General features: G+C 40.5%; 1 protein-coding gene across 1 annotated transcript; it reads left to right on the top strand.

Moving 5' to 3' along the window:
- Positions 1 to 2,365: 2,365 nt before the first annotated feature.
- Positions 2,366 to 26,882, top strand: mocs3 (molybdenum cofactor synthesis 3). The gene is made up of 13 exons (XM_055639548.1): positions 2,366 to 2,666; positions 4,045 to 4,180; positions 6,161 to 6,253; positions 8,036 to 8,156; positions 9,763 to 9,841; positions 9,922 to 10,035; positions 11,277 to 11,385; positions 12,449 to 12,511; positions 14,953 to 15,116; positions 16,758 to 16,805; positions 17,055 to 17,151; positions 23,338 to 23,448; positions 25,575 to 26,882. Exons 1-13 carry the CDS (start codon positions 2,574 to 2,576, stop codon positions 25,730 to 25,732), a joined length of 1,386 nt encoding a protein of 461 aa, XP_055495523.1. The 5' UTR covers positions 2,366 to 2,573; the 3' UTR covers positions 25,733 to 26,882.
- Positions 26,883 to 27,714: the final 832 nt, after the last annotated feature.

Here is a 27,714-nt window from a genome sequence, read left to right as displayed (position 1 = left end):
TGATTGCAGGGTAAATATTGACCTGTAAGCCCCCTGTTTCTTTTACAATATTCCCATGCAATCATCACCATCACGAAAAGACAGACAGGACCAGATTAATGTTTCATTCAAAACCCAGTCTTTCTGTATTTAATAAACGTGTTTGAATCCAGAGAATATGTGCAAATGTATAGCAGGATTGTCAGTGAACTGTATGCAGAACAAAGAATTTCACTGTACTTAGGCACATGTGACAACAAAGAACCATGAAACCATTGAAACTGTGCAGATAGCTCCTGAGGTCAGGATCAAACCCAAGTCAGTCATTATAGTCTCCCTTGAGAATGCATATCCATTCAATAGTACTTTATTGTCACATGTACCTAGGCACAGTAAATTTCTTATTTTTCATACAGTTTAGTAAAAAATTATACAAAGGCATAATCATACTTAACTACAAAAGTGTAGGATGGCAGATTACACTGGGGCAGTACCCTTCAAGTTCAGAGTTGCTAGATCATTAACTATTAACTTGGCCATAGAGGCCTGTTATTCTAGGTACACAAAAAAGCTGGAGAAACTCAGCGGGTGCAGCAGCATCTATGGAGCGAAGGAAATAGGCAACGTTTCGGGCCGAAACCCTTCTTCAGACTGTTATCCTGTTGCCCTAACCCATATCCCAGGAAGCAGTAAATCTTAAAAGACCTCACAGAAAGAAACAAAAGGTTAGGGGTAAATAGGAGACGCAGCCAAGGCATGAACATGGCATTCACGCAACCTCCTCCCCACACCTATTCTTATCGACCCAGCCTGTCTCCTCCCCACCACCCACTGGGCACATCTTTCATTCCACTCCCCCTTCCCCTATCTCCCAGTACCTTTCCCATCTGCTCATCACCCACCTCTCCCTACTGGGGTCAAGGTAAGAGTGTTCACGTTGCGGCTCTGTTTTCACCAATCTTTCCACCAGCACGCACAAGAAGTGCAAGATAGACACCATTTTATGCAGATGCCGAGAATTGTGTTCAGCTCAGGCTGAACAACTTCTAATCTTGTGTGTGGACTCGATAAGAGATCTCTCCATACCCTGGATCCTCCAACTCCCCCCTTCCCATCTACCTACCATCCTCCAACTGGTTCTACATTTCGGTTTCTACCTTCCTTTCTCATCAGATTTCACCATTTGTGCCCTTTTGTCTTCTCCATTTCTCAACCAGCCTTGATTACTATCTCCACCTTCTTCTCTCTCCCACATGACATATCTGCCAATCAGCCCCTCCTTAACTGGATCCATCTCTCACTTGTGTAGGAAGGAACTGCAGTTCTGGTTTAAAACGAAGATAGACACAAAATGCTGGAATAACTCAGTGTGGCCCAGCGCAAATTGGAGGATCAACAAATCATATGTCGCTTGGGAAGCTTACACCTCAGCGGTATGAATATTGACTTCTCTAACTTCAAATAACCCTTGCTCTTCATCCCTACCCCCTTCTCAGTTCTCCGACCAGTCTGACTGTCCTCGATTACATTTTATCTCAGTTTGCTTTGTTGTTACGTTCTCCTAGCTAACAATGATCTATTTTACATTTTCTTTGATTATCCCCTTTGTCTCATTTTCACACCTTACCCTTCCTTATCTGTGTCTTTCTCTCCCCTGACTCAGTCTGAAGAAGGGTCTCAACCGGAAACGTCACCCATTCTTTTTATCCGCACATGCTGCCTGTTCCCCCGTGTTACTCCAGCATTTAGTGTCAATCCATCTATCACTTGTCACCTCTTCGCCTCCATCTTATCCCCTCACTTTTTTATCATCAGTTTGGAGAAGGTAGACAAAGTCCTGACCCGAAACGTCACCTGTCCATTTCCCTCCAAAAATGGCATTCTCATGCCAAAATGTCCAGCATCGCACTGCACTACTTTTTAACTCTTGGAGCCTCTCGGACAAAAGAAGGGTCTCGACCCGAAACGTCACCTATTTCCTTCGCTCCATAGATGCTGCCTCACCCGCTGAGTTTCTCCAGCATTTTTGTCTACCTTCGATTCTCCAGCATCTGCAGTTCCTTCTTAAACATTATAAATGTAACTCTTAGATGAGAAGTTTCTAAGAATTGCTTTCAATACGTTAAGATTGAGATTCAGTTGCAGTTATAATGTTCAAAATTAATGTGTAACGTTCGCAAAGATAAAATAAAATTCTGCTACTTGAGAAAATCGATAATATGGTTCACTCCTTTGGAGCCCAACACCAGCTGAAAGCAGCCATATTAGATAGGGAGTGAATGCGTCGCGGCGGCGGCGGCCATATTGGTGAAGGGCGGCCATTGCGGTAAAGGAATCGCGGACCACGGAGCGGACGCCGTGGTAAATAAGCGAGAGAGCGGCCGCCCTCCATCTTTGTAAAGGAGTCCTACCGGCCATATTGGCAGATAGTGGGATAGAGCAGCGGGAACGCGGTTGTTGTGTGCCGACTGTTGGCGGTAACCGCCAAAGACCCGCTGCCTGTCTCATTGCCCTGTTTCCCGTGTATTTCTGGCCTTCAGCCGGAGTTGGCTGTGAGTCAAGGCAGCTGCTGATCGACGCAGAAGCCGCCTATCATGGAGGCGGAGATAGCGAGGCTGAGGGATGAATTGGCCAAGAAGGAGCAGGAGGTGGAGAGGCTGAAGGCAGCGGCCGCCCGTCTGCATCAGGTAGTCGGGAGTGGAGCAGTCGTCTCCGCCCCCTCTCCCTCCCTCCCTCTCGCGGGCTTTCACCCACCCCACACCTTCCCCTCTACTACACTTCATTCACCCACCTACCCCCCAACCCCCCTTTTGCCCACCCCAACCCCCCCCCAAAATCCCAAATCCCTCTAAACCTTTCCTATTCATGTACCACATGGACACAAACAATATATGTTGAATTTATGTGTATGTGTGCACCTCATCAGCAATTACCATTTGGCAATGCTGCGGTTGTACCCTGTGCCCATAAATCTTCAGTGACCTCAATCTCCCACTCCTGATCAATTTTGAAATGCCTTGTAATTCCTGCATGGTCTTCTGTCATTTGCATTACTTAATTTTGCTGAGCTCTCTGGTATGTTTGTTTCTATACTTTAACTTTTGTTTGGTTCCCTCTTGGTTGCTGTTAGGGAATGCTCAGTTTTTAAATATTTCTTTACATGTCCAATTATTGTTATAAATATTGAATCACTTATCATTGAATTAGAACATGGAACAGTACAGCACAGGAACAGGCCCTTAGGTCCACAATGTCTGTGCAAAAAACATGATGCCAAGACCAACTCTTATTTGCCTGCACATAATCCATATCTCTCCATTCCCTACATATCCATGTGCCTATTCAAAAGCTTTTAAATGCCAGTATTATATCTGCCTCCATCACTGCCCATGGCAGTGAATTTCAGGAATCCACCACCACCTGTGTAAAGATATACCTTGCCCTACACTACTCCTTTAAACGCTGCCTCTCTCACCTTAAAGCCATGGTCTCTAGTATTTGATATTTCCACTCTGGGGAAAAAAGGTTCTAACTGTCAGGGTGCACGGTGGTATAGTTGCTGCCTTACAGTGCCAGAGACCCAGGTTCGAATACAAGTACTGTCTACGAAGTTTATACATTCTCCCTGTGACCGTGAGAGTTTTCTCCGGGTGCTCCAGTTTTCTCCCACACTCCAAAGACGGACAGATTTGTAGGTTAATTGGCTTTGGTAAAATTGTAAATTGTCCCTAGTGTGTGATAATGTTCGTATGTGGGGTGATTGCTGGTTGGCACGGACTCAGTCAAAGGCCTTGTTTCTGCGCTGTATCTCTATAGTCTGTCTAGCTATCTATAACCTATACCCTATCTATAAATCTCACAATTTATATACATCTATCAGGCCTCCCTTCAACCCCAGGCTTTCCAGAGTCTGTACAGTCAAAAACCACACAGTGGCTCTTTAGGATAATTTCAATTTAGGTGTTATAAACCCACTATGGAATTCTAAAGACTATTGTGCAAATGAAACCTTTCAGTTTGATAAATGTTCAATCTCAACAGTTTGATAAATGTTTTTTCTTTCAGAATTCTCATTCTGGAAATGTGTTTACATTAGTTAAGCAAGTTACAGAAATCCCCATTCTGGAAGAAAAGTCTCTCTCAAACGAAGAGATCATGAGGTACAGCAGACAGCTTATCATTCCTGAAATTGGAGTCAAAGGTATTGACAGAAAAATATGGAGTTGGTCTAAATTGTATTCACCAGAAATATAATAGCGTAACAGTCGTAGAATTGGGCCATAACTGCAGAGGCCAGAAGTTCACATTCCACAATGGCAGATTGTGAAATTAAATTCAGTAAACCAAGGTTGGGAAGTGAGATTAGTATTTGGTTTTGGGAAGATTGGAGGCTGGATCAGGGCAGCACAGTGGTGCAGCGGTAGAGTTGCTGCTTTGCAGCGCCAGAGACCCTGGTTCGATCCTGACCATGGGTGCTGTCTGTGTGGAGTTTGTACGTTCCCCCTGTGATCATGTGGGTTTTCTCTCGGTAGTTCCGGTTTACTCCCACTCTCCTAAGATGTGCAGATTTGTAGATTAATTGGCTTCGGTAAAAATTGTGAAATTATTCCTAGTGTGTAGGATAGCGCAAAGGTACGTATAGGTTGGTGAGCCGAAGGGCTTGTTTCCATGCTGTATCTCTAAAGTCTAAAGGATCCTTATCCTACAACACTGGAACAGTACATTGCTATTCTTTTGTGTATTGTTGCCAATTGCCAACTATTTATGTTACGTCAAATTTGTTCCCTTGTAGTTGGAACAATTGTTTTGTTTTCTCAATTGACAGTGCTGTTGTTAATGGATCATTTTTCTTTTACTGAAAATATGTTTCACTTAATTTTAACAGTGTAGCAAGTCTCGGTGAGGATAGAATTCTGTCAAATCTGTCAGGTTCTGATTCTTAAGCATGCTTTCATGCATGTTTAAATAACTTTACAGCAAGTGCTTGTGAGGGAAGATTCCTTGTTTATGCCGGTGCAGGTACGGAGAACAGGCACATACCATCAATAAAAATTGCATAGACTTAAGAAAGTATATGTGGCAATCTAGTGCAAAGAAAATGTGTTCTCAATGGTTCCACCAAGTGGCCAATCTCTGTATTCGGACTAAAAGCAGTCTTAGAAAAGTATATAGTGTAACTAAGATTGGAGATGCTGTGTGACATTGTGCATTACACCTTGGGGAAGCCACTCGTATTGGAGACGACTAACGCATTACATAGCTTAGGAATGAGACTTAAGAGTCGTACTCATGCAGCACAAAAACAGGTCCTTTGGCCTAACTCTTCCATGACACCCAAATGCCCCACCAAAGCTAGTTTCATTTGCCTAAGTTTGGCCCATATCCTTCAAAAATGTTACTATCCATGTACCCATCCAAATGTCTTCTCAATGGTCTTATAGTATGCCTCAACTACCTCCTCTGGCAGCACGTTCGATATGACCACCACCCGCTGAGTGAAGATTTCCCCTCTGGTTCCTATTAAATCTTTCCCCTCAAACCTATGATTCTTGATTCTCGTTCTCTGGGTAAAAGACTCTGCATTTACCCTATATATTGCCCCCATGATTTTACATACCTCTAAAAGATCACCCCTCAGCTTCCTACACTCCAAGGTATAAAGTCCTAGCTTCGTAGTCTCTCCCTTATAGCTCGTGCCTTTAACCCTTCAAATAGACAATTTAGTTATTATGTAATTTTATGTAGGCATTGGAACGCAACCGAAGGCTATTGGTGTAACCCTGGTGTTATTATTTTATCACACATTTGACCTCTACTTAAATTTTTGGTCCAATTGATATTCTAGTCATCAGTATTAATGGCAAAAATGCTTCAGACTGAAGACGGGTTTCGACCTGAAACGCCACCTATTCTTTTTCTCCAGCGATGCTGCCAGAAGCGCTGAGCTACTCCAACATTTTCTGTCTATCTTTGGTGTAAACCAGCAACTGCAGTTCCTTCCTACACAGATTCCTAGATACAAAAGCATCTCACTGTCCCTCGGTACATGTGACACTAAACTATACTAAACATTATGACAGGAAACTTCGTTTGTTCTGCACAAATGTATTGACTCTATATTCTGCAATGTATAATTTTACATAAATTTATATTTAGCAAGTTTTTATTTTAATGTTAATAGGTCAACGAAATCTGTCCCAGAAAGCTGTTCTGATAGTGGGATGTGGGGGGCTGGGCTGCCCTGCTGCACAGTACTTGGCAGCTGCAGGCATCGGTGAGAATTTAATTTTACATTTTTGTTTCCTTCAATCTCATTTTTTTTTTTTTCTCCACCAAAAGACTTTTGCAGGATGTTGACCCAACTTTCTACTTCATTTTATAAAAACGGCTTCGCACAAGTTATGTTTGAGCAGAATTAGGCCATTCGGCCCATCAAGTCTACTTTGCCATTCAATCATGGCTTATCTTTCATTCCCTCTCAACCTCATTCTCCTGCCTTCTCCCCATAACCCCTGGCACCCTTACCGATGAAGAATCAGTCGATCCGCGCCTTAAAAATATCTATTGTCTTGGCCTCCACAGCCATCTGTGGCAATGAATTCCACAGATTCACCACCTTCTGACTAAAGAAAGTCCTCCTTGTCTCCTTTCTAAAAGTACTTCCTTTTATTCTAAGGCCATGGCCTCTGGTCTTGGATTCTCCCACGAGTAGAAACATTCTCTCCACATTCACTATCTAGACCTTTCAATAAGTTTCAATGAGGTCATCCTTCTTGATCAGAACCTCAGCTTTTTAACTACATGCGCTAGTGAGTTGGCTATTGATATCCAAGTTTGGAGCTAACAATCTAGTTTCGTTTAGAGATAAACAGGAATCACAGTCCAATGGCATGAATATTGAATTCTACAATTTCCCTTTCCTCATCTACACAGCCTGCCTCCAACCTGCATCTACCTTCCTTTCCACTTTCCCTGCCCTCCTCACCCTGTTCCTTTCCCCTCCTACATCTATTCATCATCCACCACTCCCTACTCTGGGTCCCCCATTTTTCTCCCCCCCCGAATTCTATCCACCATCTCTCCAGCTAATTCTACGTTTCACTCCCTCCCTTCCTTTATTCTGCTTTGTTATCCATTCTGCACACTAGAGGCAATTAATGTGATGAGTATGTTAATAACGAGAGTAGATTACAAAAGTTTTGATGATGTCAAGAGAAACAAGCTATTCTCTTACTTAATAAACTGCAATAGAGAAAGCAACGTATTAATATGCTTGAATTTCTGCTCTTCTGGAATACAGTTCATAATAATAATATATCTTTATTGTCATTGCACAGAGGTACAACGAGATTTGAAATGCAACTTCCATCCGATGTAATAACTTAATTAGCTAAAAATTTAGACACCGAGAGAAACAAGATTAAAACAAATTTAGATTGCAGGAATGATTTTACAGTATCTGCTCCATAGAGAAATTATTCATAATTTTTCAAAATTGCTAAATTTTATGGTGGAGCTTATTAAAAATTGGTAACGTTCTATAAAAGCCAGTGTTAAGCTGATTCTTGCCTTTTGTGTATTGGTTCTATTGAAAATAAAGTTGTACTATGTTTACATATCTGTGCTGCTGCAAGTAACACTTTCGTTGTTCTGTTTTGGGACATATGGTAATAAAATGCTCTTCACTCTCTCTCTCTCTTGACTCTTGAAAAGGAGCACAGAAAACATTACCTGGGGAGCCCAACAACCATCAGGCCTCCAAATAATCTCTGAACTACATAGACTTGGAGGGGTGGATGGGTGGGGGGGGATTGTTTTTGTCTTTGCACTATTATTATTTTATTTTTTAAATGTTTACTGAACTTTTTGTTTCTGGTGTTTATTATTGTGTTTACATATCTGCTGTGCTGCTGCAAGTATGAATTTCTTTGTTCCACTTTGGAACATATGACAATAAAACACTTTTGACTTGACATAATTAAATAGATCTTAAGTTCATACTGACAATAGCTTAAGATCTATGGGAATATATTGTAATATTTGTATGTCAATTTAGGGCGATTGGGACTTCTTGATTATGATGATGTGGAGCCCAGTAACCTACAGAGACAGGTTCTCCATGCAGAAGATAAGGTGGGAATGTCCAAAGCATTGTCTGCGGCAATTGCGATAAATCGGTAAGTATGAATGAATGAATGATATATTTTATTTCGAACGACCAAAAAAGAAAAGATGAAAATGAACAAACAAAAAGAAAACCATATATACACTAACACACGCACACGCACACGCACACACACACACACACACACACACACACACACACACACACACACACACACACACACACACACACACACACACACACACACACACACACACACACACACACACACACATACACGTACATACACAAACCGAAAATTCAAAAGCCAACTTCAACATAATACACATTAGACTCGTTCGAAAAGGGATAGGAAGAAGCCTATGCTTGTCAAATCCTATCCCCATTCTTCACCATTAACAAATGCAAAATTCAATAAAATAAACTAAACAGACAATTCAAATAAAACTACTCCAATCAAGCTATTAAGAAAAAAAGAACAAAAAAAGAAAAGAACAAAAAGAACAAGCACCATTAACATCTGTGAGATTTACATTCTCCTTCCTCATTACTGTACTTTTCAAAGATATATCTTTTGTACATTTTTTTTTTTTTTGAATTGCATTATATTCATACTTTGTTTAATCGTTTTGTCAAGACCATTCCACAAAACCACCCCACAAATGGAAATACACATACTTTTTAAATTGGTCCGAGCATAATGCTGTTTCAAGTTTAGTTTCCCTCTAAAGTTATAACCCCCCTTTCTGTCTTTGAACAGTTTTTGTATGTTTACAGGTAGCAGTTTAGTTTTTGCTTTACAAAAACTTTACAAAAGTAAAGTTGCTTAAATCTCTGCAAGTTCAAATGGAAGAGATTTTCCTTGGGTCCAACATGATCTCGTTTAGGCATCTCACTGTGCTGTAGCATTTCGTGATTCCTGCTGTCAGTCGTGTTGTCCTTGGGTAAATAGTATAAGCATGAATACCAATCTTAATAGATGTCAAAATTAGAATACTGTGTTACAAAGGAACAAAACCTCATTGCAAGAGTTCTTTATTATGAACTGTGGTTACATACACGACAATTAATGTATTTCTCAAATTAATGCCTTGATTTTACTACTTTAAAAACATTTCAGAACTTAAACATTTATTTGGACTATATTAACAATAACCACTGTCCTCTTTAATCATTAGTTTAGCTTAGAGACACAGCGTGGAAGCAGGCCCTTTGACCCACTGTGTCCACGCTGACCAGCGATCCCCACACATTAACTCTATCCTACACACACACATTAGGAACAATTTACAATTTGACCAAGCCAATTAGCCTACAAACCTGCACGTCTTTGGAGTGTGGGAGGCAACTGGAGCTCCTGGAGAAAACCCATGCAGGTCACGGGGAGAACGTACACTGTGCCTTCTTTTGTAAACCAACATCTGCAGTTCCTTGTTCCCAGTACCCTCATGGGGAGAATGTACAAACTCCATACAGACAGCACCTGTAGTCAGTATTGAACCTGGGTCTCTGGCGCTGTAAGGCAGCTGCTCTACCACTGCGCCACGGTGCCGTCCCATTATTGTACGTCTGCAAAACCGACTATTTACTATTTCTCAAATCAATTATGTTTTTTTTAAACTACCATGTTTTAACTTGGAACTCTTTCTGGTCTGCAGATTAAATTCAAATGTTGAATGTCTACCATACCACTTTCAATTGAACTTCAAGAATGCAACGCAGCTTATTCAGCAATATCCTTTTTGAGTTTTTTGTGATGTTATTATTAAATTAAAATTTGAACATCTATGTTTTTCTTAACAAATCTCTTCAAATATGACATTGTAGTCGATTGTTCTGACAATGTTCCTACGCGGTATCTTGTCAACGATGCCTGTGTTCTGAATGGGAAGCCACTTGTATCAGCCAGTGCTCTCAGAATGGAGGGACAGGTAAATAAATAATAATCAGCTCACCAATGTATTTGTAGAAACAAGGATCTGCAGATGCTGGTTTACAAAAGAAGGCACAGTGGAGGACCTCAGCAGGTCGGGCAGCATCTCAGGAGAACTTGGATAGGCGATGTTTCAGGTTGGGATCCTTCTTCAGACATCTGTGCTGTAGGAATAGCCGTTTCATCTGTTGATTTAACTCAGCCATTTATATTGGTTTCATAATAAAATTGAGCTGGTTTTAGTTTGATCCATAGAATTTACAACATAGATGAGTATAGCACAGGAACAGGTCTTGTCTGAAGAAAAGGTCCCAACTCGAAACGTCACATTTACGTTCTTAGATGCTGCCTGACCCGCTGAACTACTCCAGCACTGTTTGTCTTCTCACCAATGTATTATTATTCCCACCTTTACCACTGTGTGGCTCGTATTATACACCAACACCCTCAGTGGGGAAAAAAAACCCATGTTCAGTTACATGGAGTGAGTGAGTAGATAATGTCGATAGTTTACGTTCAAATAGTATTCCTCGTGTTAAAATAGGAGCAGGTAGTTCATATTTAAACATGTGAGAGAATACTTAACTCAAGGTGAAATAAAACAGTGGGTTTGTGCAGCTCGGGCTTTCAGTAAAATGTTCCACATTTCAATAAATCCTAAATTCCAATTTATTGTCACATCTACTGAGGTATAGTGAGAAGCTTTACTGTTATGTGCTAACCAGTCACCAGAGACTACACATGATTACAATCGGCAGATACATGATAAAGCGAATAATGTTTAGTGCTAGGTAAAGCCTGATCAAAGATAGGTCGAGGGTCTCCAATAAGGTAGATAGCAGCTCGGGACTGCTCTCTAGTTGAGAGGATGGTTCAGTTGCCAGATAACGTAACTGAACTTGTTAACTACAAGACAGCAATTCTTCAGTGATTTTGCAAAGATGTCAACCTTAAAGGGTCCATTATTCAGTTACTTGTTTGTTAATAGCTGCAGGATAAGCACATCTCCTAAGAAGGCAAGATCCCATTAAAAGCGAAACCAGGCAGAAGATTAAAGTGGGAAACTGGTTCAGAATGTCGTCTTGAAAGAAGCAGGAGAAAAAAAATATGTGGAATTACTGTCCATTGCTTGGAGCTATGGGTGTGGCCAGACATGGGTGGGTAGAGTGGGATTAAAAATACTTATGACTTTTTTAATGAAAATACCTTACAGTACTCTTTCTTTGGTTAACCTCTCAGCTCACTGTATATAATTACAATGGTGGCCCCTGTTACCGATGTCTGTATCCAAAACCACCACCACCAGAGACTGTAACCAACTGTTCAGATGGAGGAGTGTTGGGTGTAGGTGAGTCTGTTCAATGTTGGTTTTGATTTGAACTACATAAATACAAAGTTATGCATTCAACATGAATTCAAGACGCTAGTACTTGGCTAAATTCATAGTATCATGCCATGATCTTTTGTCGTACTGTGGGCAAATTATAAATCCTACAAACAAATAGGAAAAAAAACAAAAACAACCCTCTTTAACCCCCTCAAATTCTAAGAGCAAGTCCCAGGAGGTGCACTTACCAACATCTTAACTACTTTGGGGGCGAGGTGCAATGCAAGCCTCGGTCCGTATATCTGTTACATAGAAGTCTGTTATTGTGAGGGTTTACTGTATTATTCGTGGGTTGGAGAAGAGTTAGAGCAATTATTCCAATGAGAGTCACTTGAAAGTCGGGGCAAGTATCAGCCTTAATCTTTATAATCTTTAGGTGAAAAATAAATCATTGATTGTGTATTTGGACTTCCAGGGGTCTTTCAAAATGTAACTCTCATAAATCATAGTCCAACAAAAATAATGTTCAAAATATCAAAGTTAATAGAAAATGGATCAAATGGTTGCAAGATAGAATCACATTTACCTCTCTTAATGTTAAGCTACGTTTTTGAAACAAGATGCCTCCATTATAATCAAATATTTTGTAATGGTTAGGTCAAACCAGAGAATTATCGCATAGCCTTGCAATAATTGTTTTTCTTTCAAGTATTTATCTTTTTTGAAGAATAAGAACCTTATTCTTAATAAGAATCTGATTATTAATAACCCATTATCTGTTATTTGCACTTTATCAATTTATTTATTCATGTGTGTATATATTTATATTATGGCATATGGACACACTTATCTGTTTTGTAGTAAATGCCTACTATGTTCTGTGTGCTGACGCAAAGCAAGAATTTTATTGTCCTATACAGGGACACATGGCAATAAACTCACTTGAACTTGAGAATGATAACTACTTGGCCATGCAACAAAGCAACAGCTTTGCATTGCAGCATTAATGTTGCTGAATTCTGATCCATGTGAGTCTTTCTCTTCTAAGATTAATTAAATGTAAGTATATTTTTCTTTGCTGCAGTGCCTGGAATTCTGGGCTGTATACAGGCCCTGGAGGTTCTGAAGATTGCATCGGGAATAGGACGTATCTTTTCATTTTGTTACATGCCTATTCGATTTTATTATCGTGAAACTTTAGCCAAATGTCAGCTGCTCCGTTATAAGTGCAGCACATGAAACACGTTTCAATACTCTTGTGCATTAAGCGACACCAGTAAATGACAGCAGCCGGTAAACTGAAAATGCTGGTTGTAGTCTTCATGGATTGCAACTCAATTTTCATTTTTTTGGATTGTATGCTTATTTACAACAAGAGGATAAACTATGTCACCATATGGCAGTTATCAGATTTTTGTTTTGGTTAATATTTTGAACACTGTAACACACTGAGAAGGAAGAATTAGCCATTCCTCTTTTTTTTTTTCCAATTCTCTTCCCAAATAAAAATGTATCAAAATTGGATCTTAGATTCCAAAACAATCTTTAAATTTGTGATAAAAGCAAAGCATTACAGACAGTTGAATTGGAAATAGAAAGAAAATTACTAATACTCTGTGAGATCATGCGTGTATTGGTGGAGATGAGAACATAATGATGATTTTTTTAAGTTGTGACACTCCACAGGTCATAGGAGCAGAATTGGGCCATTTTGCCCATCGTCTCTGCTCAGCCATTCGATCTATTTTTCCTCACCCCATTTTCCTACCTTTTCCTCGTAACCTTTGACCCCTTTACTAAGCAAGGGCCTATCAATCTCTCCTTTAAAAATACCCAATGACCTGACCTACAACGCCATCTGTGCCTGTGAATTCCACAGATTCATCACCCTCTGGCTAAATACATTTCTCCTCATTGCCATTATAATGTCTCTGTACTCAATTGATCATAAGGGACATTTCAGCCACGTAAGAATTATTTTATACAGCAACCTTTTTGTAGTAGTTCTTTGTTTCTCCTCAAGGCAGTAATTTTGCTGCCATACAGACATACAGGATTGAATTATCTCCAACTACCTTGCCAATTACCCATGGTGTGGAGGCTTAATGCAAATTATCCTTCATTTGCATATCATCTTCTAAAGTTTGCTTTAAAAATTAAGATAAAATGAAGTAAGGTATGAAGGCTTATAAATATTGTGAATTGCAAATTGTCCTCTATTCGCATATAATCTTTTAAAGTTCTCTAAATAAATTGGGCCAAGATAAAATGAAGTAAGGTATAAAGGCTAATAAATATCATGAATTCTGCCCCTGATATTTGAACCATTATCTCTGTAAGCGATTTGAGTTTCCCTGGTACATTAAAGTGGTAAGTACAGAGTCTAAGATTTCCTTAGGTTGCAGAAAGTCCATGGGCAAACACACTTTGAACATCTTTTACTTCCACCCATTGAGGTCTATTTAAGCTTAGTATTTCTCTATTGTATTTCACTACTTCTCTTTGTATTTCTCTACTTTTATTTTTCCCTCGGCATGTTCATTTCTTGGCTAAGAGGTTGGGGTGCCAAAGTCTATTTTCTGCAGCTTTTCATTTACAGCGACCGTATAGTAAACTGTTCTGCTGAGGTATTACATAGAAAATAGGTGCAGGAGGAGGCCATTTGGCCTTTCGAGCCAGCGAGTATTCTGTTCTGCGAGTATTGTTTGGATCTACTTAAGATGAAAGATGTTACTGCTAAGGAAAAGAATGCCTTCAGAATCAGTACAGTGGCGCAGCTGTTAGACCTGCTGCCGCACAGCACCAGAGACCTGGGTTAGATCCGGACTTTAGGTGCTGTCTGTGTGGAGTCTGCATGTTCTCCCTGTGATCACATATGTTTCCTCTGGGTGCTCCAGTTTCTTTCCACATTCCAAAGTTTTGTAGGTTAATTGGCCTCTGTAAATTGCCCCTAGTGTGTAAGGAGTGGATGAGAAAGTGGGATAACATAGAACTGGAGTGAATGGGCAATCGATGGTTAGCATAGACTCTGTGCGCTGAAGTGTCTGCTTCAATTCTGTATCTCTAATACATAGGACTAGTGTGAACAGATGATGGATTGTTGGCATGGGCTGGGTGGGCTGAGGGGCCTGTTTCCACGATGTACCAGTAAATGGAGTGAAGATTTTATCATACAATCTTGTACCATTCTCTCTGGCAACTACCCAAGAACTGTGTCAGCTGGATGGTCTGTTGATGCCAAGTTGTTTGACATGGATGTGCATTCACTAAAAGTGCACTCTGATGAGATGGCTCAGCCAAACTGAAGCCAGAGTGCAAGGAAATGTCCTAATTCAGTATCTTGTTCCCTATACACTATGACAGAATCCTGTTTGGGAACAAAAGATCCACTCGCAGATAAGACTTCATCCCATAAGAGTATGTGTGCGTGTGGCTAAATCGCAAGGTTTCTTGTTTAAAAACCTGGGAGATGCATTTGATCACTTGCCAGCTGCAGGCACAGCTGGAGTCTTTCATTAGCAATGTTAACCCACTTCCTGTGACAGAAATACACTTTCCTGCTATGGTCTTTAACACAAATCTTTTCAGCATCTTACAGCCAACAGATGTTGGTATTTGATGCTCTTGAAGCTCGATTTCGCACCATTAAGCTTCGACAAAAACAGCCGACGTGTGCAGTGTGCAGCGAGAATCCGACAGTTAAGGATTTGATCGACTATGAGAGGTTCTGTGGCTCTGCAGCAACAGATCAGGTCAAGGGCAGGGTCGTGTTGGATCATCGTAAACATTAAGAGGAGTTCGGCTATGAAATGGTGTTAAAGAGAAAGAAAACATTGACTGAAGAAGATAGATACAAAAAGCTGGAGTAACTCAGTGGGTCAGGCAGCATGTCTGGAGAAAAGGAATAGGTGATGTTGCAGGTTAAGACCCTTCTGACTGAAGAAGGTCTGTTTGTTGGCATTGTTCTTTATTTCACTATAGGTCTTCCCGAACTGGGCTTGGTCACATTGACATAAAAGAGATTCTACTGTATCGAGTGAATACGGTGTAGCAAATTCAATGAAATAAACAGGCAGCACGATGGTCCAGCTGGTACATCTGCCACATAGCGCCAGAGACTTGGGTTTGATCCTGATCTCAGGTTCTGCCTGTGTGTGGAGATTATACGTTCTCTTTGTAACTGCCTGGGTTTCCTCCGTGAGCTCTGGTTTCTCCCACGTTCCAAAGACTTGAGGGTTTGCAGGTTAATTGTAAATTGGCATTGTAAACTGTAAATTGTCCCTGGTGTGTAGAGAATGGATGAGCAAGTGGGATAATATAAAACTAGCATGAGCGGGAGGTCAATGGTCGGTGTGGACTCGGTCGGCCAAAGAGCTTGTTCCCATGTTGTATCTCTAAACTAAACTAAGCCTTGTTATCTATCTTTGTTATCTTCATCCAACACCAAGTGGCCACACCCAGAGTATGGTTGGCATAAATATTAAATAATTGGATGAATAAATTGCAATATTTGTTGTGGAGAACCTGTTTGAATCTTAACTATGGGTTAATTGGCCTCTGTAAATTGCCTCGAATGTGTAAGGTGTGGATGAGAAAGTGGGATAACCTAGAAGCAATATGAATGGGTGGTTGGTGTAAATTTGGTGGGCCAAAGGACCTGTTTCTATGCTGTATCTAAAAAAAAGTAGATTGCACTTTTGGAGGATAGTTTGGGGCTCTTGGCATGAGCAGCATGGAAGTAAAAGGCAGGGATTCGATTTTCTGCAGTGTCAAGCCAACTTGGGAGTAGATGGTAGTAGTAGTGGTGGTAGTGATTGGGAAGCAGACCTGGGAGGTAATAAACACTAAAATGCTAAGAACATAAGGCAATGATAAATTGACATCCGTCTGAAGCCACGAGAAATTGGGTAAATGTGGAGGCTGGTGCGATGGCTGAGGGCTCTTCCAATTACAGAGGAAGGGATTGTTCGGCAGAAGAGAGAAAGGACGATTTTATCTGAAGCTTCGTTATAACAAAAGGTGATATTGTCAGAATGGATATGTGGTCCACTTTAGGGACCTTTATCCAAAACTCTGGGATATGTACATTGTGTCCTATGCTTTATGGAGAATCTTTGTGTTGGTGATGATGCACAACCATAAAGGTTCTGTCCATTTGCTCCACAGATATTGCCTGACTCATTAAGTTCCTCCAGCACTTTATTAAGCCCAATTTTAGTTGGTTCTTATGATATGGTGGTAATGATGCAAGGTGATTCATGATTAAGTTGCATACCCTTTTAGGAAGCAGAGATTAATGGTGATCATTTCGTAGTGGACATTTAAAATATCCATTTACTGTTTATTGTTCTGACATCTGACCCTTTGCCATTGTTTCTGCATTCCGATTTCAGTGTCAAACCCTTAATTTGTTAACTGGAGAGCAAAGAATAACTGTACAAGTAAGTTGCTTCCTCTTTACTTTCATACTAAGGATACATCTTTTGTGTGTGTTTACCAGTTAAAGTACAGTAGCTCTGTAAATATAACATATTTTATGTGCCTGAAAGTTGAATGCATTTATATTGTTGCACAGAGGATTTTTTTAATTTTGCAGCTAATTTTAAATATTCATAACTAAATTATTTGAAGATTCTTAACTTGCTCAGAAATGCTAACACTATTATAATTGTTTTCCTCCATAATTTTAGGAATATAAAAGTCTTTTAGATGAAGATATTCCTCATGTCTTGGTGGATGTTCGGCCACCGGTGGAGGTTGACATTTGCCACCTACCTAACTCTATTTGTATCCTTCAATTAAAAAAGAAAAAGCTTATTTTTACAGTGAATGGCGGGAGAGAGTGATCATGATTTGTAAACAGTTCCACGGCGTTCATGTGTAGAAAGGAACTGCAGATGCTGGTTTATAATGAAGATAGACACATGGTGCTGGAGTAACTCAGTAGGTCAGGCATCATGTCTGTAGAAAACAGAAGGGTGACGTTTCAGGTTGGGACCCTTCTTCAGACAGACTGAAGACTGAGTCGGGTGGTACGGTGGCGCAGCGGTAGAATTGCTGTCTTACAGCTCCAGAATCGGGTTCAATCCTGACTGCGGGTGCTGTCTACGGAGTTTTACGTTTTCCCCGTGATCTGTGTGGGTTTTCTACGGAAGCTCCAGTTTCTTCTCGCACTCCAATGACATTCAGGTTTGTAACCTGATTGACTTGAAAAAAAAATGTAAATTGTTCCTAGTGTGTCGGGTGGTGTTAACTGGGCGGGGAACGCTGGTCGGCGCAGACTTGGTGGGCAAAGAGCCTATTTCTGTGCTATCTATGTTTCTATGTTTCTATGTATCTATGTTTCTATCAGGTTATTTATTCATGTGTGTGTATATACTTATATTATGGTATATGGACACACTTATCTGTTTTGTAGCAAATGCCTACTATGTTCTGTGTGCTTAAGCAAAGAAAGAATTTCATTGTCCTATACAGGGACACATGACAATAAACTCGCTTGAACTTGAATTTTGCAAAGTTTACTAATGATAATGTACTGGGGTTCTAAATGTTAGGAAGTTCTATTTTTCCATTCATGATGATTTATAGGGACACCAATGTTGGTCTGAGCAAGGGACCCATTGCAAGAATTAAATGATTGACCAGGGCACATCCCTGTCTGAGGTCATTTGTTGCCAGCCCCGATTGGTCCTGGTCTTTTCTCACGTCCAGCTTTTCACCCCCCTACTTTAATTCTGAAGAAGGGTCCCAACCCAAAATGTTACCTATCCTTTTCCTCTGGAGACGCTGCCTAATCTGCTCAGTTACTTCAGCACTTTGTATCTATCTTTGGTATGAAATAGCATCTGCATTTCTTTATTTCTACATTTTGGCTTATAATATAATTATTTGATTGTATAAGTTAATGCATTTCAAAATAAAATTAGAAATAGTAAATGTTGAACAATATTTGCATTACAATACTTTCTTGTATGATAACTGATATACCTGTATCAAAGTATTTTCAGATCTTTCAGTGATTCTTCAGCTAATTGTTCAGTTTTCTAATTTACCAGAACTGAACATCTTGAACCTGTCATGCATTCTAATATGATACAAATAATATACATGATGATTTTGAAACAGTAATTTAATCCTTGACTTCAACTGATGTCAAATATCAACTTCCAGAACTAATGTTTCAGGTCGAAGACCTTTTGTCTGAACAGAAACAACTTTTGTTCTGACAAAGAGTCTTCGATCTGAAACATTAGTCCCCGCTTGGTGCTTTTTTTCGGCAACTGCCGGCATCATTGACTGACATCAGGTCACTGAAAAATTTGCGGCGGTGACGCGGCGTGATGACGTATGAAGCGCGGTGTTTTTTCAAGTGTCGCAATATTTTTTTTGTCGCCGAAAAAATCACCAAGTGGGACAGGCTCTTAACACTATTTCTCTTCTCACAGATGCAGCCTTGCATGCTGGATATTTCCAGCATTTTATATTTTTATTTTACATTTCCACCATCTACAGGTTTGATTTTCAAAATATGTCCCAGCATTTGTGTTTTATTCCTCCAGTGATGAAAATTATGGGACTGTCCCACTTAGGCAACTTTTTAGGCGAGTGCAGGAGACTGCGCTCGCCACATGGACACCACATGTTCGCTGGTGATCTCTGGTGAGTCTCCTTCATGATCGCGAGGAGTTCCCGCATTCTGGGAACTAGTCGCGGCCTCAGTATGGTCACCGCAAATATTTCAACGTGTTGAAAATTTTTCTGTGACCAAAAATTGGCCGCCATGGAGATGTTGATAATCCCGTAGTCGTAGGTGCACTTGTAGTGGGGTCACCATGTAGTTGTAGGTAGTTGAGTTTTAGTTAATCGCCTTTGCTGACCGGTCATTTTCATTGGCTCGTTGGGGAAAAAAAACGTAAGCAGGAGTTTTCAGTACCAAGGACAACCGACCGATAAAGTTAAATGTCCACCGAACTTCACAGCTGTGTATCTCTGGCTTATTAAAAGTTGTCTGGCTTCTTAAAAGTCGTCTCCACTCCTTCTTCCCACCCCCTCTTAAATGACTTACCGTACACTGTGCTAGCCGTCTTAATTACAGTGTCAACCTTCCTGTTCATCGCGGTGTGTGTCTGTATCACCTTGGCTTTGTACCGTGTGAATTTCATACAGCGCTCCCCACGCTTGCCCTGACCCCCACCTTTGCGATGTGTTTGTGTGTGCGTGTGTTCCACTCTGACAGTCGCCGTTCCAGTTCCCGGTTTTTCAGGCGACTGCCGGAAACTTGACAGTTGTCTGCAATCCGCTGAAAAATAGCCTAAGTGGGACAGGTCCATTAGGATTCCATTTGCATTAATCAGCATCATGTCAACTTACTCCAGCACTTTCAAGTATTTACAGTGCCCTCCATAATGTTTGGGATAAAGACCCATCGTTTATTTATTTGCCTCTGTACTCCACAATATGAGATTTTTAATGACAAAAAAATCACATCTGGTTAAAGTGCACATTGTCAGATTTTATTAAAGGCCATTTTTATACATTTTGGTTTCACCATGTAGAAATTACAGCTGTGTTTATACATAGTCCCCCATTTCAGGGCACCATAATGTTAGGCACACATGGCTTCACAGGTGTTTGTAATTGCTCAGGTGTGTTTAATTGCTTCCTTAATGCAGGTATAAGAGAGCTCTCAGCACCTAGTCTTTCCTCCAGTGTTTCCATCACCTTTGGAAACTTTTATTGCTGTTTATCAACATGAGCACCAAAGTTGTGCCAATGAAAGTTAAAGAAACCATTATGAGACTGAGAAACAAGAATAAAACTGTTAGAGACATCAGCCAAACAGACTTACCAAAATTAACTGTTTGGAACATCATTAAGAAGAAAGAGAGTACTGATGCACTTACTAATGACAAAGGGACTGGCAGGCCAAGGAAGACCTCAGCTGATGACAGGAGAATTTTCTCTATAATAAAGAAAAAATCCCAAACACCTGTCCTACAGATCAGAAACGCTCTTCAGGAGTCCGCTGTGGATTTGTCAATGACCACTGTCTGCAGAAGACTTCATGAACAGAAATACAGAGGCTACACTGCAAGATGCAAACCACTGGTTAGCCGCAAAAATAGGATGGCCAGCTTACAGTTTGGCAAGAAGTATTTAAAAGAGTAACCACCGTTCTGGAAAAAGGTCTTGTGGACAGATGAGATGAAGATTAACTTATATCGGAGTGATGGCAAGAGCAAAGTATGGAGGAGAGAAGGATCCAAAGCATACCTCCTCATCTGTGAAACATGGTGGGGGTGTCATGGCCTGGGCATGTATGGCTGCTGAAGGTACTGGCCCACTTATCTTCATTGATGATACAACTGCTGATGGTAGTAGCATAATGAATTCTGAAGTGTATACACACATCCTATCTGCTCAGGTTCAAACAAATGCCACAAAACGCATTGGCCGGCGGTTCATTCTACATCACGACAATGATCCCAAACATACTGCTAAAGCAACCAAGGAGTTTTTTAAAGCTAAATAATGGTCAATTCTTGAGTGGCCAAGTCAATCACCCGATCTGAACCCAATTGAGCATGCCTTTTATATGCTGAAGAGAAAACTGAAGGGGACTAGCCCCCAAAACATGCATAAGCTAAAGATGGCTACAATACAGTTCTGGCAGAGCATCACCAGAGAAGACACCCAGCAACTGGTGATTTCCATGAATCACAGACTCAAGCAGTAATTGCATGCAAAGGATATGCAACAAAATACTAAACATGACTACTTTAATTTACCATGACATTGCTGTATCCTAATTATTATGGTGCCCTGACATGGGGGGAATATGTATGAACACTGCTGTAATTTCTACATGGTGGAACCAAAATGTATAAAAATGGCCTTTATTAAAATCTGACAATGTGCACTTTAACCACATGTGATTTTATTCTATTACAAATCTCAAATTGTGGAGTACAGAAGCAAATAAATAAATGATGGGTCTTTGTCCCAAACATTATGGAGGGCACTGTATTTACATCATCTTTTAGGTCCAGGAACAAGTCCTGACCCCGAAACGTCACCTAACCATGTTCTCCAGAGATGCTGCCTGACCCACTGAGTTAATCCAGCACTTTGTCTCTTTTTATAATTTTGTTCCTTCCCTTTAGAATGGTACCATTTGGACAATGTAATCTCTTTCTGTCATAGTGGCTCATTTTGCTCTTTATTATTCATCATCTTTTAGTCGTTTGCCTGTTCCACCAGCCTATCTACATAACCTTGCAGACTATTACTGTCCTCTTCACTGTTTGCCACACTTCCAAGCTTCGTGAACATCAGCAGATTTGGACATTTTGCCTTGCATAATCCTGTCTAGGTCATTATTATACATTAATGATAACAAATAAAAGAATAATACTCACAGATAACAAATAAAAGAAATTCAATTAATCAATAACCCCAATACTAATGCAAAAAAAAGCCTGAAGTCCTTAGTGCAACCAAGACAGTCCATAGATCATAGCTTAGTTTGCATTCTGTTGTGTTCAAGAGCCTGAGTGAGGGTTGTTGGGAAGAAGTGTTCTCGGTTCCTGAACCTGGGTGTGAAAGAAAACAGTGGTCCAAGCATTGATCTCTGTGGGTTCCACTGTTATGCTTCTCTGCAAAATTAACCATTTACTACTTTTGTCTTTAAACCAGTTTTGTATCCATTTTATTTCCAACTATTTAATCCCTTGTGTCCCTAACTCACTAGTGCAGGTTCTGGATTATTGCTGCAGTAAATTAAAAACGACACCTCCCAGCCAGACGTCAACTGTATTTTATACATTAATCCACAGCTATGTTGTATTTATTTTGAATTAATATTCCATCAGCTTGTTTTTCAAATGAAAGGTCTTCAGTATTCAAAAGGACACAAAGTTCTGGAGTACTCAGCAGGTCAGACAGCTGCACTAGAGAACATGGATGGGTGACGTTTTGGTTTGCAATCCTTCTTCAAACAATGATACAATTTATTTGTTGTCGTTTGAACCTCATTGAGGTTCAAACGAAATTTGGTTTCTGCAGTCATACACACAAGAAAAAGAATCAAGACTCAACACAATTTACACAAACATCCATCACAGTGAATCTCCTCCTCACTGTGATGGAAGGCAAAGTTTTATCTCTCCCCTGCACTCCTCATTCTCCTCCCGATGTCAGAGTCAAAGCCCCCGGCAGGTGATGGTAAGTGTCCCGCGGCCATTAAAGCTGCGCCGGGTTATGCAAGGCCGCGCTCCGGGTCTTGGTGTTGGAGCCCCCGGCAGGCGCTAGCAAGTCCCGCAGCCATTTAAAGCCGCGCCGGGCGATGTAAGGCCCCGCTCCAGGTAATTTTCAACCCCGCAACTAGGCGGGAGAAGTCGCCGTTTCGGAAGCCCTGAAAAGCGGTCTCCCAGCAGGGACACGCGGGCTCCCGGTGTTACTGTCCACCAGACCTGCAGCTGGAGCCTCCGAATCTCCGGGGTCGGGTCACAGCAACGCGCCACCACCGCTCCTCCCGCTCCGAACTCGGCCAGCTTAGCGATGGTAAGAAGGTCCGCAGCTCCGCGACTGGGGCCCCAGGTCGTTCCGGTTGGAGGCCACTCCACGGTGCTAGGCCCCAACAACAACAGAGACCCGACAGAGAAAAGGTCGGGTTCGCCGTGCAGGGGAAAGATTTTAAAAAGTTTTCCCACCCCCCGCCCCCACACACATACCCAGTTAAAAAAAACCACTTTAAACTACATTCAAACGAGACAAAAAATAAAAAAAAACATTAAATCTCCTTCACTGTGAAGAAGGGCCTTGGCCCGAAATGTCGCCCATCCATGTTCTTGGGAGATGCTGCCTGACCCGCTGAGTTAATCCAGTACTTTGTGTCCTTTTGTCTTTTTACCAGCATCTGCAGATCTTTGTTTTTAAGTCTTCAGTATTGTTTCCTATGCACGATGTCAGATATTCCATTGACTGAATTGGAGGAAAAGACTGTTGAATACATGAAGCATTTACAGAATAACATCAATGAGAGGCGATGTAAAGCAGACAGTGATAAGGTCACCTTCCCAGGTACATTTTCTTTTAATAATGTGGCTCATGTGTGTAGGTTGTTGATGGGATAATTCCTCAATTAGTTTTTAAAAAAGGCCCAGTGAATCAGCATCTAGCACTGCTGTCTCCCAGCTCCAGAGATGCAGGTTAAATGATTTCATTTAGTTGTGAATGAAGTCAGTGAAATCATTTATAAGTGTTCCAAGACAAATGACTATCATGGGTTTAATAGTGCTTTTATTGTCACAAGTTCAAAGTGCTGACACAGTGAAATTGGTTATCTTACAAACTGGTCCAGTAGAGTATTGCCATACCCACGATCACTCATTAGCAAGTGTACAGAAATAGTTTACTGAGCCTGCTTGCAAGAGACGTCATGTTTTTGCGCCATTTTGAAAGTCCACACTCTAGTTCTTATGAGCAAGCAATGCCTGTTCCAGGCAAGTCCCAGGCTGTTGCAGGCCTCCAGCCATCTCCATCCTTGGACACTACGTCCCTCTCACCCGTCACCTTTGTTCCCCCGTGTCGCTTCCTGCAGTCGACCATGGGGGTGCGGTAGGCATTGAACAAAAAGCAAATACGATGAGTATGAATATAAATCACTCCTGGCCTTTAGAAATTGGCCATCCTCACCACATATATGTCTGAATCCAATCTCCTTGCAATGGAAGGTACACAAAATTGCTGGAGAAACTCAGCGGGTGTAGCAGCATCTATGGAGCGAAGGAAATAGGCGACGTTTCGGGCCAAAACCCTTCCTCAGACCCCTCCTTGCAATGGAATTGACTTCCTGGAATGTCCTTTCATGCCCTCGTTTGACGGCAAATTAAGGAAAGCCAATAATTGCGGGTCTTGACAGGAATAAGTAAAAAAAAATCGTACGTCTTCCCCTTTGCCCAGTATCCCTCTGCTTGCTGTCAATAGTTCCCACACAAGCAATCCTGCAGTTTAAAAAATTCTCATCCTGGGTTTGAAATTGGACACCCCTGCAACCTCCTTAACTCGTGTGAATTTTATTCCTCTTAGTGTTTTTACTTATCCCCAATTTCCAGTTTTGTTGACCAACACATTTTGTGTTTGTGTGTAAACTTTGGAATTCTATCCCAAAGTCACTCCTTCTTGCATTTATTCTTTAAAAACTACCTCTCTGACTGAGCTTTTGCCCATGTTGTACTAGCATCTATATCACCTAACAGAAAATGTTGGCTCATGTTGCTTCACTGAAGTGTTTGAGTGTGTTTAATGCACAATCAAAATGCAATCTGTTTCCAAATATGTACCATGCCCCATCACCAGCTCAAACTCATTTACACAAAATGGTGAGACACGGTACATATCTTGAAACAAATTGCATTTTGATTGTGTATTTAACACTTTGAGACATTTCAACTAAGTGATATCAGACAAATATTTCTGGGCTTTGTCACCAGGGGGGGCTCTTGATTTATTTTTGTGGATGGAATTTCAGCCTACCAGGATCATCATCATAAAAATAAAACAAGATGATTTATTTTTAATGATGCAACATAACATCAATAATATATAGAGCTTTTTATAAAACTGTTGCAACTTGTCAATCCAAAAGGTTAGCTGGTTCCTTGCAAATTATGTGGTATTTGTAGCAGAGCTCCTAGTTAGCCCTGTCATTAACTCAGTGCTTTGTTTCAAATTATGCATCCTAAATATTAACTAATCATTCATCGTGGTGCTCTATGATCATATTATTGTTACACTAATATCTGTGCACTGTAATTGTTGCACCTTTGTACTTATTTATGACTGGTTATGTAGAATATGATTTTACTGAATTGTTTAGTTTCGAGATACAGCATGGAAACAGGTTCTTCAGCCCACCAAGTACACACTGACCATCGATCATACATTAACTCTAGTTCTATGTTGTCCCACTTAATCATCCACTCCCTACACACTCAGGGCAATTTACAGAAGCCAATTATCCTACAAACCCGCACGCCTTTAGACACCTGGAGGAAACTCACGCGGTTACAGAAAGTGCAAACTCCACTTATGCAAAACAAAGAATTTGACTATCTCGGTACATGTGACAATATGTCACCATTGAACACGGATACAATAGATGAAAACACTTTTTTATAATTCTTGTTTTTTTTTCCCACCTCCAGTATATGTTATCTGTAAACAAGGCAATGATTCACAGAAGGCAGTCAAGATCCTGCAGGAGATGCTAAACAACGAACTCTGCTCATTATCAGTGAAGGATATTCGGGGTGGATTAATGACCTGGGCTCGTACGATTGACCCAACCTTCCCACAGTATTGATTGCATGTAAACCAATTTTCAAAAGTAGATCCTAAAGTATAGTTATCTTTGAATGTACTGCAAATTATTTGTATGTGTGGAATAGTATGTTGGAATTACTCTGTAATTGGAAAGAAAACTTAAAACAGTGTTTAAGTACAAATGTTAACAATTAAGACCAGGTTATGAGATTGCTAAGTTCTGTTGCATATATTTGAACTGCTTAATAAGAGAACAATCAACTAGTAACTAAATACCACTACATGGAAATTCTGGTTATTGTGATGATTCATTTTATTAAGTGTCCTTTGTTACAGATACTCTGCTACTAAATTAATAACAGTGGTATATTGTGAAAACTAAAAGGTTAACCGCTAAGTGGAAATTGATATGGTATCACAGACAAATGACCTATGCAGAAATTCTGGGAATACAAAGTTGTTATCTACTTAATACAATACAATACAATACAATACAATTTTATTGTCATTTGAACCTCAAAAGAAGTTCAAAAGAAATTTGGTTTCTGCAAATTTGGTTAATGATCCATATGTAGAAACAAGGAACTGCAGATGCTGGTTTACAAAAAAATACACAGTGCTGGAGTAACTCAGTGAGTTTAGTTTAGAGATACAGCATGGAAACAGGCCCTTCGGCCGACCGAGAGTGCACCGACCAGACATCACCTATAAACTAGTTCTATGTTATTCCACTTTCGCATCCACTCCGACACACTAGGGGGAATTTACAGAAGCCAATTAACCTACAAACCTGCATGTCTTTGGAATGTGTACCGAAGTACCCAGAGAAAACCTACGCAATAGAGGGAGAACGTACAAACTCCGTACAGACAGCACCCTTAGTCAGGATTGAGCCAGGGTCTCTGGAGCTGTGAGGCAGCAACTCTACTGCTGTGCCACTGTGCTGCACTGTGCTGGAGTTACTGCCACATTCTTTTTTAAAGATGCATTTGTATCATTGTGCAATCATGAGTTGATTATGGTGTATGGGCAGTTCTTCTGATACGGAGATAGTTAATGTAATAATATTTTTTCGATTTTTAGCAATTGGTCATTTTATTGGCTATGTATATCTGTGTATAATCTAAGCACTGTCTTTTAGTACCCTATTAAATCAAAGTAATTGTTTTATTAATGTAGGCAATAACACAATATTCATTTAGTATTTTGCCTCCTATGATACTCCTATGATCCAATTACCCAGTTCCTCCAGATGATTTTTTAAATTTGCTCACTTTCTGCCTTACTAAATGGTCATATCTTTATATCACACTTCCATTTTATGAAATGAGGTGAATCATTTGTGAAACCTCCTGAAAGTTGAAATATAGTACTGTAGTGGCCTGGTCAAGTTCAGGAAAAGGCCAGACGCCAGGCCTTTTTATTCCAACAGTCAGAGTACACACCACAACACCCTTGAGAGAACCCCTGACAGCGTCGACAGAGGGAGGGGGGGGAGGTGGCGGGGGGGGGGGGGGGGGTTGGATTGCAAAAGTCATGAATGGTTTTGATGGAAATGTGTGACCGAAAGTAAGATATTTGCTTTGGTGTGGGTATGGCACAGATTGATTTCTTGGCTGAGGTGGTTATCTTATTGAGTGAACTGGGTTTACATTGAGATTAAGAATGAGAGATGATTTTACAAATAGATGAGAGGGAATGACAGAGGGAATAATACACAATATCATCTCAGAAATAAAACGGCCATTTAGGACTGATGTGTGGAAACATTTCTCTTTGAAAAGGGATATAACTCCTAGCAATTCTATACTTTGAAGGCTATGGATGCTCTGTTATTAAAATTAATATACATTGGGAAACTGGAAATGTGGAGATCAATATGTTTAAAAAAACTACTGACCTCTGGGGGACCTCGCCACATAATTTGCTCTCCAGTAAGAAAAACCTGAATTCACCACAGCTACCTGCTTTTTACCAAATTATTACCATCTCTTCAACAAAGGGAACATGGTGGATCAACTC

The sequence above is a fragment of the Leucoraja erinacea genome, chromosome 8, assembly GCF_028641065.1.
Source record: "Leucoraja erinacea ecotype New England chromosome 8, Leri_hhj_1, whole genome shotgun sequence".
Lineage (NCBI taxonomy): Eukaryota > Metazoa > Chordata > Chondrichthyes > Rajiformes > Rajidae > Leucoraja > Leucoraja erinaceus.
Note: the sequence above shows the minus strand (reverse complement) of the source record. Positions and strands in the feature narration are given on the sequence as shown.

Coding starts and splice junctions, on each gene's coding strand:
- mocs3 (XM_055639548.1), top strand. CDS start 2,574: ATGGAGGCGGAGATAGCGAGGCTGAGGGATGAATTGGCCAAGAAGGAG. Junction 2,667..4,044: donor CGGCCGCCCGTCTGCATCAG/GTAGTCGGGAGT, acceptor TTTTTCTTTCAG/AATTCTCATTCTGGAAATGT. Junction 15,117..16,757: donor GCTCTGCAGCAACAGATCAG/GTCAAGGGCAGG, acceptor TTCCGATTTCAG/TGTCAAACCCTTAATTTGTT.